The sequence below is a fragment of the Cyprinodon variegatus genome, unplaced genomic scaffold (assembly GCF_000732505.1).
Source record: "Cyprinodon variegatus isolate N-32 unplaced genomic scaffold, C_variegatus-1.0 Scaffold1202, whole genome shotgun sequence".
In the NCBI taxonomy this organism is placed as follows: Eukaryota; Metazoa; Chordata; class Actinopteri; order Cyprinodontiformes; family Cyprinodontidae; genus Cyprinodon; species Cyprinodon variegatus.
Window position 1 is genome coordinate 63,957 of NW_015151655.1, and position 16,382 is coordinate 80,338.

General features: G+C 36.1%; 1 protein-coding gene across 5 annotated transcripts in view; it reads left to right on the forward strand.

Moving 5' to 3' along the window:
- Window positions 1-7,868, forward strand: part of LOC107102108 (glucagon family neuropeptides-like) — a 9,401-nt gene extending 1,533 nt beyond the window's left edge. The window contains exons 4-7 of one of the 5 annotated variants that reach the window (XM_015401282.1): window positions 226-330; window positions 871-1,005; window positions 1,487-1,607; window positions 7,384-7,868. In XM_015401282.1, coding sequence (XP_015256768.1) covers window positions 226-330; window positions 871-1,005; window positions 1,487-1,607; window positions 7,384-7,392 — 370 coding nt within the window. In that variant the 3' untranslated portion in view covers window positions 7,393-7,868. Of the gene's footprint in view, window positions 1-225; window positions 331-870 lie in introns of all 5 variants that reach the window. The other 4 variants (XM_015401281.1, XM_015401283.1, XM_015401284.1 and 1 more) reach the window with 4 other exon arrangements.
- The last annotated feature ends 8,514 nt before the right edge of the window (window positions 7,869-16,382 follow it).

A 16,382-nucleotide genomic window follows, 5' to 3' on the forward strand; every position in this document is an offset into this window, starting at 1 on the left:
TTTTTTTACAAATCTATAATATGTAGAATACTAAGAATACTAAATCTAATACTTCTCAAGGTTTCAAGCATTTTTGCCAACTTTTTTTATTAAAAAATTGTTTTCAATTTTACCAAATGATCAAATCATTGGAGGGATAATTGCTGCCCTGCAGTGTCTTAATATGTGCTGTTGCGTTACGTGTTTGTGGTGATTTTTACTGTTTGGCTATTTATATCATCCCAGAATGGAAAGGCATGCAGACGGCATGTTTAATAAAGCCTACAGAGAAGCGCTGGGTCAGTTATCAGCCAGGAAATACCTTCATTCTCTGATGGCAAAACGTGTAGGGTAAGAATATTTTTTTGTATGTCCCTTTTTTCCTTTCTAATTCTTGTCTTCTGTGGGTCTTTGTTTCTTTGTGCTGGGTCTTTGGATCATAGCTCATGCTCTATGTATGTCTGTGGTGTCATTTTGTTTTCCTCTACATGATGCCACCCCCCCCACCTCTTCTTACTAAATCAAGTCTTCATGAAATGGCGAGATAGAGCAGAAAAATGCTTTCATAATCAACTTTGGAAGAGTTTTTTTTTTCTAGGCTGGCTAGTGCTAAAAAAGGAGGGAAGAATTAAGTTAAACAGTTTTAGATTTATTTCCCAGTGAATAATTTATAGGACTAAATCCCAGAGGCTTTTAATTGGAAGGAGGTGGGTGGATAGTTTGTGGAAAATGCAGATGGAAATCTTTGCTCTCAGTTTGAATTCTTTATGAAAGGTTTTCTCTTAAGAATTTCATTCAACTATGTTTAGTATTCCCTTTTTAGTGTAACTAAAAACCATATGTGGCCATCACATCACCTCTGTGACATGCTCACCGTTGTGTCTCTTACAGTGGGGGAAAAACACTGGATGACAGCTCAGAACCCCTCTCTAAGCGACACTCAGACGGGATCTTCACAGACAGCTACAGCCGCTACAGGAAGCAAATGGCTGTCAAGAAATACCTGGCGGCAGTCCTGGGGAAAAGGTACAGACAGAGAATTAGAAACAAAGGACGACGGATGGCATATTTGTAGCATCTCCCACTAAGCCTCCTGAGTATACAGAAACACCCCCGCCAAAAAAAAAATCTATGTGTTCAGCCCCAGATGAAGTCATTTTGGAGATTTTACCAATCAGTGGATCGCTTTTTGTGTTCCTAAAACATGTATTTATGTATGAAGTAAGCCATTAAATGAATATTTTGATAATATTGTTTTCATTTTGTACTCAGAGCACTTAAAGATTTAAGTATTTCCAATGTGGACCAATTTTTGTTAATTTAAAGAGAGAAAATTGTCTCTTGTTTACCATGAAAATCTGTTCCAACAATTCTGTCTTTTAAACTTTTAGCAAAGACGTAGAAACAAGAGTGAAATAAACAGTTTAAAAGACAATCAATGCATTAAATGCTGCTTTTTGTCCCTGAAACATGACATTAAGAGTTTAGTTGTTTTTATTCACAACAGCCTTGAAGACATAGGTTTTCACCATGTCCTACAAGTGATAGACTTTGATGCCCTCCCGGACGGGGATGAGCTTGACGCTTTTTTGGGAAACTGGCTGAAACAGTTTTCTCCCGAATTTGCGGTGAGTTTCCGGCTCTTCCCGAGGATGGGACTTCTCAAGTCTCTCCTTTTTTATTTCTTTGTTCTTTTCTTTCTTCTCACTTTGTGAAGTTGTTTTAGTTTCTTGAATCCAGCTTTTCTTTAACCTCATCTGTGCTCCTCTCCTAAATTATAAACTAACTTCTATGACAGTCAAGAAGAAAAGCTGTTAAAGATGACTGAGCCAAAGAGATCTGTAAATCTGTCTTAAAGTATAAGCTTGAAGGTTAGATTGTTTTAAGTAGGGTTGTAAGTGGGGTTATTATCCATCATAGTTCACTTATCTATTACCAAAAGACACTGTATCGCATTGAGTTTGTTGAGAAGTGAATAAATCCTTTGAGCAGTTAAAGGGTTTGGCCGCTCAAATTACGTTTTGTTTATTTAAAGCAGAAGGTTCTGCATTTGCTCCTCTGTTCCATATGCAGGTATTTTTCAGTTGGACAAAAACAATTATTTTGAAAGATATAATCTCTTTAAAAAAAGTAATTTAGGGTTTTTTTTAAGCCTGACATTTGAATTTAGCAGGACCTATGATATTATAGACCAATTTAAACATATCCACTTTTTACTTGGGAACCAAAAAATGTGAAGGATCTATTTTATGTTATCCTGACTTTGTTTTTATTAAAGTTCAAATGCTTGCAGATGCTCGGAAAATAAATGGAAAGGGTGATGAGTGTTCATGAAAACACTAGCAACAGTTGCTTGGGAAAATCTGTAGCCTAGACCAGCTTTAGTCATTGTTAGGATAGTCTCCCTTGGAAATCAAATCTGGTGTTAACAGTTGCTAAGTAAGGCATGTAGCTGCTGACATATCCATAAGTTGGTAAAATACATCAATGCTGAATTTGCATAATTGGCAGGATGCACGTAACTGTAATAGATGGTGTATGGAAAGCCAGCAACCGAATTAGATTAACAAGAAAAACAATTCTCCCTAGGATTCTCTGATTTCTGAATACTTCAATTGCATCTCTTCTCTGTTATCTGACACACACCCAGAATTATTTGGCTTAATCTCTTTAAGGATTGGGCTGCTTTGTGAGATTTGAGCTTAATGGCTGGCAGCAACTATTGCTCACTGAAAAGAATAGGAAAAGTATAATTCATATAGCTTTGACACCACAACAAACCAAAATAAGATTTCTTTTCAGTTACATTTAAAAAAGACTAAGTTGTTAGGTAGGCAACACTTGTCATGTTATATAACACTCTCTGGAACATTATAGGCTTTGCTAAATTGCTCATTTAAATCACAGAGACAGTGTAGATGTAAATGTGATCAGGAGCTGACAAAAAGAAACTCAAAATATAGTGGTAAAAATGAAAGAGACCAAGACAGAACCTAAAGTGAGAGATGGCCAAAACTTTAAACCCTACAAAACTAATAAAGCATTCCAGGTAATGTAAACAATTCTCACATTTGAGACTAAAAAAGTTCCGGAGTCTTTGGACTAATTAGATTGTTCCCTAAAAGTGTATTTTGTCAGCATAATATGTTCCTCAAAGAAATTGTCATGTTACAACATTTTTTACTAATTTGATTATCTAAACAGAATTCCCAACACTAAAGCAGGGCTAACCAGGTTTTGTTTATTTCTAAAAAAAAAATGGTATCTAAACCAGATGTATTTTTATCATCTATTTCTAATCAACTCCTGCGACTTGGCTTGTATAGCCATAAAAACATTTAAATCTACAAAAAGTGTAATACATAAGCATCTTGTTCTGCTCCTTGAACTCTGCTGAGATGCTAGTCCTCTAATGCCAATCTAAACTTGTTTCATCTATACTTAATATGAGCCACTGATTGGTCCTTTTAAAAGCTTTTTTTTCTTTGTGGTTTCCGCTTAATAATTTAAAGAGCAGTTCTTCAAGGTTATAACCACTAAAAAACAAGTGCTTCATTTTCAACATTGTAATTTGAATTGACTAGTGGTTTAGCTGCATGCTGCCTTGTGTCCAGCCCACTCCTTCATGGCTGCAGCTGAGTCTGCCGTAAAAGAATTAGATGGAGTGAATCTAGACTAACTTGCATTATCCTTTGTGTGTTCTCTTTACATTCTGAGGCTGACTTTTCCAAAATTTTTGACAGAAATATAACAGAAATGTCCCCTAATTTCAGAATTATTTAGCCTCCTTATCACTACCACTCATGAAAAAGTAAAATGTTGCAAAAATTGCCTGCAGAAAATAATATACAGTGCTCTTGTGAGCTGTGTATTTGGGTCTTACAGCTTTGCATTGCTTACTTCATTTACCGTACAAATGAAAAAAAATAGGAAATTTCCACTGTTACCTTGAGCTTGGGTGTGATATAATTCCTAGCTCTCAGCTCCAACTTCAGACGCAAATAGAACAATATATATTTTTCAGCTCTGAAAATGTCGACAATTCCCTTTAGTCAAAATAAGCATAACAGAAGCTATATTGAGATGGCAAATAACTTCAACATGTAAACATTATGCTGAATAAACAATGGATTTATGATAAGAGTTTCAAAAATTAATACACAAATTTATAGTATTAGGGGTTATTTTAATCTATGATGTGTTTAAATATGGTCGTCATAATATTTATAAAATTTATTTGAAAACGCTGCTCAAACTGAACACATTGTAATCATTTTACAAATCACAATGAATCATGATAAACAGAAACAACAGAGAACAACAACCTGCACTTACAATGTGTAGATCTTCTGCAACAGATGTGTTTTGAGTTTCAACTTGAGGCGAGAGTGTTAGTATTGAACATTTCTTGAGGAGGAGGGTTTTAGAGCTTGGGAGCATAGCTGGAAAAAGCATTCCTCCCCATGGTGCTGAAACGATATGGACGAACAGTAGGGTGAATGGAAGAGGAGGATCTAAGGATGCAGGCGGGAGTAGCGATGTGAATGAGATCAGAGGGGTAGGGGGGACTGAGTGGATAGCCTTGAATGTGTACAGAAGGATTTTGAAATCTATTCTGAATCTAACTGGTAGCCAGTGGAGCTACTGATTGTGTGCAGCTTAATTCTGTGCCACTCGAAGCTTACAGAGTGATTTTGGAGGAAGATGAAAGAGAAGAGAGTAGTCAATGCAAAAGGTGACAAGGCTAGGATGGATAAATACTAATGCAAAGTACAAGAAAATGGAGCGATGATGTTCAATATTTGGTAAATGAAAATATGCAGACCGGGTGCTGCTATTGATGTGAGAGGTGAAGGATAGAGTGCTATGGAGAATGGAATCTAGACACTTGACTTAAGGTGAAGAGGAGACCATGGACTCAACAACTGGGAGAGAGAAAGGGTCAAAAATATGGAACATATAGATTTGTGCTCTATCTTTACTGATGGAAAATTACAAACTGAACTCTTGATACTGAGAACACTGAGAGCTTCTTTAGATTTCACAGAAAAAGCATTGTGTCATTGTCCTAAAAGAATAAAATACTGTAACTTCTACTTTGTGGATCCAGATACATATCCACTATTTACACAGACAGCCCATCAAAACTGACACAAACATGAAAAGACCTGATGGTTCACAAAATCTGCTTAATTTTCCTCCTCCTTATGAATTGGTGTTACATACATGTAAGATACTGTATCATGTAAATCATGTAAAAGCTATGAGCAGAGTATGTGCCTTACAGATAATGGACAGTATAAAAGTAAGAAAAAGTTTAAACAATGAATATCTATAACTATAACTGCCTATAAACAAGCAAACATAAACATAATCTACTTGAATAGTTGCAGATGCTGATTTCTTGTTAAAATAATTGTAAAGAAAGACCTAAGCTACAGTGAGAAGCTAAATGAGAGATCAAAATAGTAACAGTAGGGAAGGCAGCAGAGTAGGACAAAGTAGCTGCTCTTTGGATTCCCTCAGTTTTCCATAAATTCAATGTGATGTAAACTAATTAGAACTTAAGACATGCTCACTGAATTATGTTCATACTATCTTTTTGCATTTGGACATTGCAAAATATGAGATTTGACAGGAGGAGCAGAGTACTTTTGAGGTTTTCCTCACCTATTTTCCCCACTTCAACGGTGTTCATAGAGAGAACCTCTACTTCTGACTCATGTTAAGTGCCAATGTTGTGTATCTATCAACTTCAAGGTAATGTGTTTGGAGATTTTCTCCTATCTTTCTTTCCATTTAATAAGTATCAATGGCATTTCAAAAGCAAACAAGAAGCAGAAAAAACAAAACAAAACAAAAAAAATACAAAGAAATGATACTTGTTACATGGTTTTCTCCATCTGTGTGTTCTGTGTAAGGGACATACAAGGTGGTTTGAACTCTAATCTATTGTGCTTCCCTATTTTCTGTCATGTGAACCGCTGTACAAACTTCAAGCAGACTGCATGATTAAAGTAATTGCACCAGCTCATTGCATCTGTGCAGACAACTAGATGGTTTTGCTTGCTTTCTGACTTCTACATACATACATATCTACTACTGCTGGATGATTTTTGTTCTTTTCACCTCACTCACACTGCTACACAAGTTGTGTGTTAACCCTTGTCATGAATGTACTTTGCTCCTGGTAATAATATCTCAATTTGATGCAATCTATTAACGTTTATTATGGTTACTTTTTAATGTTAATTTTAAAGAAGAGGTTGTATCTCATAATTTCTGGTTGCACAGAGGAAAAAAAAAGCTGTCCTGATAAATCACAATTCGAGGAAGAAAAGCACATAAACTAAGATAAGCAGACAATAAATTTGTTTTTTAAGCAAAGCTAACCAAATCATTACTTGCTTACAGGTGCATATCAGTAAGTTACAATATCACAGAGACCACTTTATTCAAGATAAAATGTATATTTCACATAGTAGGAAAAAAGAAAACTTCCCCATGAGGGTTGCTCAGAGGATATGCCACTAAAGCTCATTGCTCAAAAATGCCTGTCATTTGGAAAGTGCTGTAATCAATATGCAATGACAGTTGAGTGGAAGTAAAAGTGTATTCAAAATTGGTGCACACACAACTGGGGTAATGTAGCACAGAGCTATATATATATATATAAATAATTTCCAAGGTTTTTTGACTGACAAGCTTTGAGCTTGTCTTTAATGCTGGATCTGCTGTGTCTTGTGTTCCTCTTGACTTATACTAGATTCAGATTTGGGTTTAGGTCAGGCCAGTGATATTGTGGTAATCAAACTATGAAACCATCAACAGTCTTTTTTTCTTTCTAATCCCAATTCAGGAGTGGCTTAACAAAAAGAACGTGAGACTTGCAGCCTACATTCTAAATATATATCTATTGTATTTGGTGGCTCAGTAAGCTTTGATTTAAGCTGCAGTTAAGGCAATTTGATTCTCAACATTTTAAGTGCATTAATCATCTCATGTTCACAGGGTTTCAGTAGCCTTTGGAACTTTTTCTGATATACCTTTATCTTCCACTCAACTTTTTCCTAATTATGCTCCCTTACAACACTATGAGAGCAGCGGCATTATTCACATTGTCTTTAAAAGACACCCTTTTTGTGTTAAAAATCTTCAAATGTATTTTTTTATTTCATGTGCAGTTAGATATCGCTAATCTAGATTAAAATACAAAAAAAAAAAAAAACTGCTTAAGATATATAAAACTATCTCTAAATTGAATCCCTAACACTGACAAACTCTTTGATGGTATTCTAATTCATGGAGATGCACCTGCTTAGGACCATTAAGAGAACAGGGTTAAAGTTTTGCTGTCCCTATGTTTTTGTATCAATCTTTCTTTGCTTCTGCATTTCCCTCCAGGCTTTGTGACGCAGGGGAGCAGTTTGCAGCTGTGGTGCCTTGCATCGACTCTAAAAAAAAAAAAAAAAACACACAAAAAAAAAAAATATAAAAAATGAATTGCCATGAATCACGAATGGCTATTTAGTGGCCCTACAATGCTGCACATCTTTGGCTCACGCTTCATTGTCATTTTTCGTTGTTGTCCTCCTTGTGTTCCAGGTGTTTGATATGATCTTTAGCAGCTTAGGCGTCCAGGTGTTCTGCTTGCACTGCTTTTTGTTCTGCATTCTGTTTTAGAAATCTAGGTTTTTGTGAAAAAAGCGGGGGAAGGAGAAGATGACAGCTCCTCCAAGAAAAATGACATATATGATAATGAAAGCGCCAATAGCCTTACCAATTGAGTTAATCTTCAGAGATATATACATATATATAGATATATATATTTACTGTGTGGAAAGTGAATCGTAGATTACTTTAAGAGTCAAGTCAATAAATGTTTCAAAAAGGTGTTGTAAGATTTGTATGAATAAAATTTTGTAAACAATGAATATTTTTGTCCAATCTTTGAAGCTAATAATACCTCAAGCTGGGAATTTATCTAAAGATATGCAGCCTTTTAGTGAAAATGTCCCTTCTGCTGCTTGTATCAGGTCTTACTAAAGAAAATCAGAAAGATCAGAGAGGAATTGTAAATCAAGCTTCACTCTTCAAAACATTGCAACTTAGAGTAACACACCAAACAAACATTTAAGTTAAAGTGATCATTTGCCTTGTATGGATGATATGGAGGCTCAGGATCTTAGATATAATCAGCAAACCAACAATAAAAAGGGGAAAGAAAGGATTTAAAGACTGTCAGTGACTCAGTGGTTTTTGGCGAATGAGTGTTGACACCAGTTGGCCGGGTGTCTGCCTCCCCATGGGACAGCATGAGTAAAAGGGAGACGTGGGAGGGATCACCCAGCCCACGCCACACACTGCCTTGGTGCACTTTACACCTACCCTCCTGCAGCAGGCGCCGCTGAGGGCCTGCAGTGCCTGGAGGAACAGTCTGTCATGCTCGGCTCAAGGGAAGAGAGCAACATTATAGAGCAGAAGAGGCTAAATATGCAGACAAGAGTGGACACATGCATGCAAAACTGCATTTTTTTATTTTTATTTACAAATGGTAAGGACTTGCAGTCCAAGACACCTACTAGAAAAAGAAAATGCATTTGCACTTTTTATATCTGCTCCATTTTTGATTTATTCAGTCACCTGTTCTTTTATATTTCCAAACCAAATTTTAAATCTCATAGAGCTTCCAGAGTAAAACAAAAATCAGTTTTGAAAGAATGAATGCATTTATGATGTGAAATTGCTATCCAGGCCAGGCTGGACCTGTTTGAAAATATCATTACCTCCCTTGTTAAGTCATCAATCATCTTTGATTAACCAAGTTTAAGGCCGGCTCATATCAAGCCAAACTCACACCTGATTACTTTTCTAGAATATAAAAGATAACTGAAATAGAACCATTCTGACAACAGGAAGCAGGCTTAAAGTTTTGAAAACAGCAAAGCCACATTTCACAATGCAAGTCTCCAAGAAAAGATTTGAAACATTACTGACATCATTGAGTATCAAAGCCATTTCCCAGGCTTTAAGAATGAGGTGAGAGCTACATTATTATGCAGAAAAAAAAAGAAAACAAACAAAGAGTGATTAACCTTCTCGAAATAGAAAAAAATCACCCACTTCAATGACCTTGCCATCATTTAACACTAAATAAGATAGCAACTCTGAAAACTGATATAAAATTTCGGAGTAAGGACCTGGTTGATGACATAAAGTGACAATGAGAAAAGTTTTTGTTGCAATTTGGGGAGGGAAACTAAGGGTTGAATGTTCAAAAGAGTTGAAACTATTAACTGGCTTTGGACTAATCAGTAAGTCATGCTGTAAGATTGTTGCTACTCCTCGTCCAGAATTTCTGGATATACGAAAATGTAAATAAATAGAGGAACTTTCCTAATTTATGATAATCGTGCTGCAGCCAAGTTTCTATAAGACAACGTAAATCTATTTGATTATCACAAATCTGTCAAATGGAGGTGGAGGTTTGACAGGACTGAAATGCAGACACAAAAGCTGGAGGGTTTTTTTGAAGATTTAATTAACCAAAAGTTCAACAGACGTAAAAACCAAAACATAAATCCACAAAATCTACAAAGACTGAGAACCAGGAATACTCACAAGAAGGGGGCAAAGATTGACTGAACAGGAGGAGAATATATTGGAGAAAGAAACAAAGACCAGATTGGGAGCAGGTGTGAAGAGAGGCAAGAAGGGAGGTAGGGAAAAGGAGACTGACACCAGAGGGCAAACAAGAAATATCTAGAAACTCAAATACAATCAGAAATAACTACAACACAAAAATGGAAATAAGACCAATGAAAACTCAGAGATAAAACTTGAACAGAACCAAAACCATGACAAAATCAAGTCCATAACTAACAGTCTTTTTGAAAAAAGAGATCTTATGTCAAATAAACCACATTTCATTGTTTTTATTTCCCTCCCTGAATGGAGTAATATTAATATTCACCAAATTATAACGATTTTCTCCTTTAGGATTCTTTTTTTTAGTTATTTGATTTTGGTCATGGGCAAGACCCGGTCTGGATGGAGCATCAATTGGAGTAATGAGTGGGTAGAGAATCTGCGAGCGGTGTCTTAAAATGCGACTCGCTTCCTAGTCTCCACCCTGGGTTGTCAGGGTTTTGGAGAACTAATAAATTTCGCCATATTCCAAGAAAGAAGACCTGCCTCATCCAAAGCGGGATGGATTCGGTCTCCATTGGCGTAACTTGGGTGAAATTACTAACAGGGCGAATAAAAATCTTAACATATCTTAGCCAGGAGTTTCAGGTAGGTTTTGATGTCATTCAGGCATGTTTCAAACATTTGACAATGGCCCCTGGTGTCCTAATGCCATGTTTCTGACTATGGAACAGCCAATTACCAGAGTTGGCATCCCAGTGGGTGTGTTACTGAGTGGGGAAAATCGGTTTGAAACATGGACATGTTGGTGGTGACCAATGGGCAAAGATCTAGGACTACACTTTCATTCGGTAAATACACCTGTATAGGTTTGTCGATTAAAAACCTTAAACTTCTTACTGCTGAACTCTTATCTGAAGTTGGTGCTAGAATCACGCATTAATTGTTTATCCATTGAGATCCTGCATAGATGGTCGAAAGCCCTCAGATTGAAAACATGATAATAAACATAAGGGGTGCAACACAGTTTTGTTGATACAAAGTTAAAGCTAAATAATTTTAAAGGCTGTATAACTGAACAACAGTGATCATCAAGAACTTAAAAAACACTTTTTACAGCCAATTCGGTATTACTATACTGTAGGTATTTTATAACAACTGAATTCTGGTTTAACTTGAAGCCTTCATGTTGTAGCTTTACATTTTATTAATATATATCTTCGTGTTTTGGGTTAAGTTCTTACAGCACTGACTCCACCTCAGTGAATATAGAGCTTCTTCATATCTCTGAACACTAAATGCAACAGGCAACATTAGATGCTAACTTACAACTGCAAAAGCAAGTGTTAATACCAACAAAGTAACTATTCCAAGAGTTAAGCTGGGATGAGCTCTAAGTTCTGTCTGCATGGCTGATGTTCTCAGAAAGGAGCTTGAAATTAAAAAAGAGCTTTTTGGACTGACTTAAAGGGTTTTGCTTGTTAGTCTTCACAATTAAGGCAAGAAGTTACATTCCTTGTGGCTAGTATGTCCAACAAGAATCAGTTCAGCACAAACCCAGAACAATGGAGACACATCAGCTCAAAAAATAACCTGAGGAATTATGCCCGAAGTGGACTAAATGCAGATCAGTTTAAGGATTCTGACTGGCCAAAAGGACTCGGCCTTCTTTTGGCGCAAAACCGTCAACAAAACAAAGGATTGGTGGATGGAGTTAATTCAGAATATCCAGAACTTTGCAAAATCCATTGTCATTGACTCATAACAACAAAACAGTAACTTCATTTATAGATCGCTTAGCGAAATTCTCGGATTGGTTCAGAGCATTCAAAACCATTGCTAGGCTGAAGAGATGGTTCAATGATTTAAAAAGACTTCAATTAAGAACGAATGAGGCAACTTCTCTGGAAGAGAGAGAGGAAGAATAGATTCACATAATGAGGTTGGTGCAAGAGGATGCCTTTGCAGATGACATTCACAGAATCAAATGCCATGACATTCAGTCTCTCAGTAACCACAACAAGCTACACAAATGAAATGCCTTTTTGGGTAAGAACAATGTTCTTAGGGTGGGAGGAAGACTGACATCTGAATTTACTCTACAACATGATGTGGAAACATCTAGGTATTCTTCCCAAGAAATCACACATCTTATCCCTGCTTATCAAACATAAGCATAAGTGTTCTCCAACATCAAGGAAGAGGGATGACCATAAATCATTTTTGGGAAAACCAAATACATGTCATAGGATGTGGAAATGCAGTTTCTTCACACTCATACCAATGTGTAATGTGCACAAAACACAGAAGGTCAACAGATGTTTAGCAAATAGCAAACTTACCTGAAAAGAGAACAGAGGCATCTCCTGCCTTTACCTATAGTGATCAATACTGCTTCAGACTCTTCCTTGTCAAATATAGAAGGAAGGAATTAAAGCAGTATAGAATACTGTTTATCTGTCTCTAGCCCAGAGCTGTGCGTATAAAGCACATGATGATTTGACAACAGATGCCTTTATGAATGCATTAAGAACACTTATTGCAATTAGAGGAGAATTAAATCAGCTTAGATTTCACCAGGGAACAAACTTTGCGGGTGCGAGGAGAATTTATAGTTACTCAACACTAAGGATTCATGCAAAGCAACAAGAAATTAGTTGCTAGTAACGTATGTTCCTCCTGCAAATCATTTGGTAGGAATATGGAAACGCCGTCATTTTGAAAAATGCTGGTGCCCCATGGAACAAGTGTTAACTTACCAAGTTGGTGGAAATATATCCAAGTGCTGATGGGATGGAGCAAAAGCTCAAGTTAAGACTCAACGAGACAATGGTTATTAAAGAGAAACCACGCACCAGAGTAATTTGTCTTGAGAGACCTATTCACAAAGCAGTGACATCAATTGAGTCAACCCTAGTTATGTAATGAAGTACATAACATAGGAAACATTTTTTGTCCATAACAACACCTTCAACCCCCCAAAGTGTGTAAGAGTATAAGTTTTGTTGTTCAAGTATTTTCAAAATACTAGTTAATTTAATAAGTTTTGTAAGTAAATAAATAATTAATAATAATAATTTATAACATTTTAACTTTATTGATCTCATACTCGAGAAATGCACCTCTGAATGTTTTACCCATCCCCTTGGAAAGCAGTGGGCTGCCCCTGTGCAGTGCCTGGGGAGCAGTGAGCGGTTAAAGGTCTTGCTCAGAGACCCAGAGTCCAGGCTGTGGGGATCGAACCCGGTACTTGCAACCTTCTCAAAGCACAAGCGGACTGTTCTAACCATTAGACCAACACTCCCCAAAATAAATATATCCCACTCTTTGTTTATCTAAGTTAAAATCTATTTGTTTTTACATTTCATCCAACACAAAATTATATAAGTTTGTGTATTTAAAAAAATAAAATACTCATTGCTGAACTCTTGTGCAAAGTTGGTGCTAAAATCATGCCTAAACTGTTATTCTAACGAGATCCGGCAAAGACAGACTGTTAGCATGGACATGAGAAACACAGTTCTTTTCTTACAAAACGGAAGCTAAATGAAGCACCAGAGTAAGCTACAGTGACTTTGAACCTCTTTTCGTGACAATTACACAACGAGATATATGTTCAATTTGTCTTTTGTTTCTCATTACAGCTGAATGATGGTTGTATTTGTAACCTTCATTTTATGGGTTACATATATTTTGATGTTTGGGGCATTTGACATGATGGTGGTGTTAAGATATTAAGCTGTGTCTTGTTTGGACTTAATTTTAAATTAAATTCAATTCAGTTTATTAATATAGCGCCGAATTCACAACACATGTCATCTCAAACTTAATGAAGACATTGTTGTGAATAAATGCCTGTTTCAAAGAAAAGAGAGATTGACTTAAAGGTCCACATATTACACAGTTCTCTGGGTGATGCTTACCTTCTTTAAGTTGCAAAGGCAATAATGACAAAAGCTGCAACTTCGTTTTTCCTTCAAAACACAACAATATTGGTATGGGATGAATGTCTGTACTGTTAAATAATCCTGCAACGGCTCTTTTGGCTACCCCTGTGTGCTTGAGTGCGTGATGACCCCCACTCAGACATGAAGGCATTGCTTTGATTTTTTGTGGCTGAGTCTTAGGCTCTCAGCAGAGCTCACAGTGAGGATGATCAATGGGACTGATCTGATTCCTCCGGCCCGTGCCAGACCCTTTCTTAACCTTGCTAACCCAATCAGCTACTGTTGCCCAGCAACTAGTCCCAGGAGGATGCACTGGGAGTGGGTGGTGTGCTGGTGGCCTCTGTGAGCATTAAAAGATCACAGAGGATGTATTTCTCTCAGACTGATTCACTTGAAGCCCTATTGTCTTCTATAGCTTGAATACAGCAAACAGCGACAGGTACACTCTCCCTCCTCTCTCTCTCTCTGTCTCTCCCTTTTTTTCTTTCTCTCGCTCTCTGAGGTGGAGAGAAAAGGAAGTTGAGTAATGCAGTGATTCATTGCAGTGTACAGACAAGCACACACAGTGTAACCAACGCTTTTGCAAATAAATCAGAAGGAAACAAGATTGACCAGACATAAAACTGACCATGGAGAATTTATGAATGTCAAAAGCAGTGAGAAATCCCAAGGAGGCAAACTTCCGAGTAGAATTGAGACTCAAACAGGACGATAAATAAAATAAAATACATGAGATTAAAACAACAGGCAAATTAATACAATCAAAAATAGTCAAAAGGGAGTAAAACTTTTCCAGCTTGCACTACTGTATAGCACAGCTGTTGTCTTATTTTCTATATACAGTAATAATTACTTAACCATATATCTGCTAGAACATCAGATCAAAATTTTATCTCTTTAGTTTCTCTTTGCATTTATTGGATGTTTTTTATTTTATTTTTTTACATTAGGTCCGTCAATATTAACAAATTTATTTAAGTCTGTTAAAATACAGAAACACGTGGTATTATTTGTCAATCTCTAAAATTCAAAGGAATTTATACAATGAGATTTTACAGCTTCTACAGAGTTTGTCAAAGCTCAGATCATGATATCCTGAAGTAACTTGGACTTAGAGAACTTTTATATAGAAATTTTGTATACACAGAGTGTATACAAGATAAAATTTCTCTTAGTACAGGTTTTTCAGACAGTAAATGAACATTTCCATTCCATAAAGTGCAGCAGTGATCAAATGTAAACAGTGTGGGAGAAAAAACATGGTGTAAAAAAGGTTCATTCATAATATTTGAACAAATGGAGGCACACACATTGATGTATTTTAAGGCAACACCTCAAAGATCTTGCTTACTTGTGTATCATCTGGAAAATAAAAATTAACCAATTACTGAGGCAGAGGCCATTACCCCAAAATAAACTTATAATCCAGGTGTCTCTGAGCTCAGTAACCAGTCAGGCAAACCTGGATCAATTATCTTGTCCAGTAATGAAAGGATCAGGAAACAGATTTTTCTATTAGTAACACTATTGACAGTGGAGAGGTACATTCTTGGCTCTTACACTTGATTTTTGTTGTTTAAATATTATGAAATATGTACAAAAATATATTAAACCCATTACTGTATTTATTTGTATGTGTTGTATGTGTTTACATGATTTATTTATTTAAATTTTGAGCTAGAAATGTCCCCATATTTAATTTCTGGAATTCTGATCACCTTAACCCACAACCTGTTTAAACTGACATTTGTCATCACATCAACAGTCTCAAAGATAAAAATATAGCCAAACAAAAGAAATACAAAATTTGTTAAGGGGGTAAATCATAAACCAGAAATACTAAATGTACTGGTAACAGTTGATGGGATGCTACAGATATACTTGATGAAGATGTACCTCAGATTATAAGTTCAATTATGGGTTAATTTTGAGATCTGCATGTAGCCAATGCAGTAGCTATAATGAAGATTAACTACAAGTTTAAGAAATGGTCAGCCTTTTCCTGAATGCAAGGTTATCTTTTGTATTTCATCAGATTTATGTTGAGTGAAAGACATGATGCACCATTGAAGAAAGTTTGTCTTGTTTCCCACATGCTGTACACTGCTAGATTAAAGCGATTATGTCAAAATTAAGAGTTGTATAAAATAAACTGAACTGAACAGAGGAACAGAGGAGGCAGGAAAACAGATGAACAGCAGTTAACAGTATTCATCCTTTTGGTAGTAATCATGTCTTTAAGGGGCGTTCTTACAGACAAATGCAAATAAATTAATTCAAAAATAGACAAAAATCTACCTGAGGAATAGTGTGAGTTTATTTCAGCAAAAAAAAAATTATATTTTTTTTAACTATTATTTTACTTATCTTCATCCAAGTGACTCCAGAAAAGCTGTTGTATCGCCATGACGTTAAAAGAAATTCACTGAAAACTACTTTCAGAGCTGAATTCATTCTTTCAGTGCCTCCTCAATATGAAACTTTGTTGAAGGTCAGAAAAACAACATTTTTTTTTTTACCTTTGCTAATGAAAATTTCCAGCAATAAAAGAGTAGCCTTGATGAATCCAATATAGTCATGGTTTATTCATCTGAAGTCAGTCAGATAAAGGACATTACAAAGCTTGCTGGATGAGCCGACCATTGTTACATGCTGCCTGTGTTCTCTAAAAGCCTTCTTACTGTATATTAGCCATACAATACTTTTAATTTAAAAAAGCAGAGGTAAAATAAGTTTTAAAATAAAAAGTGGAATATTTATATGAAAAGATTATATCCATAATGCTAGAACTTGGCTGTGTAATGGAAA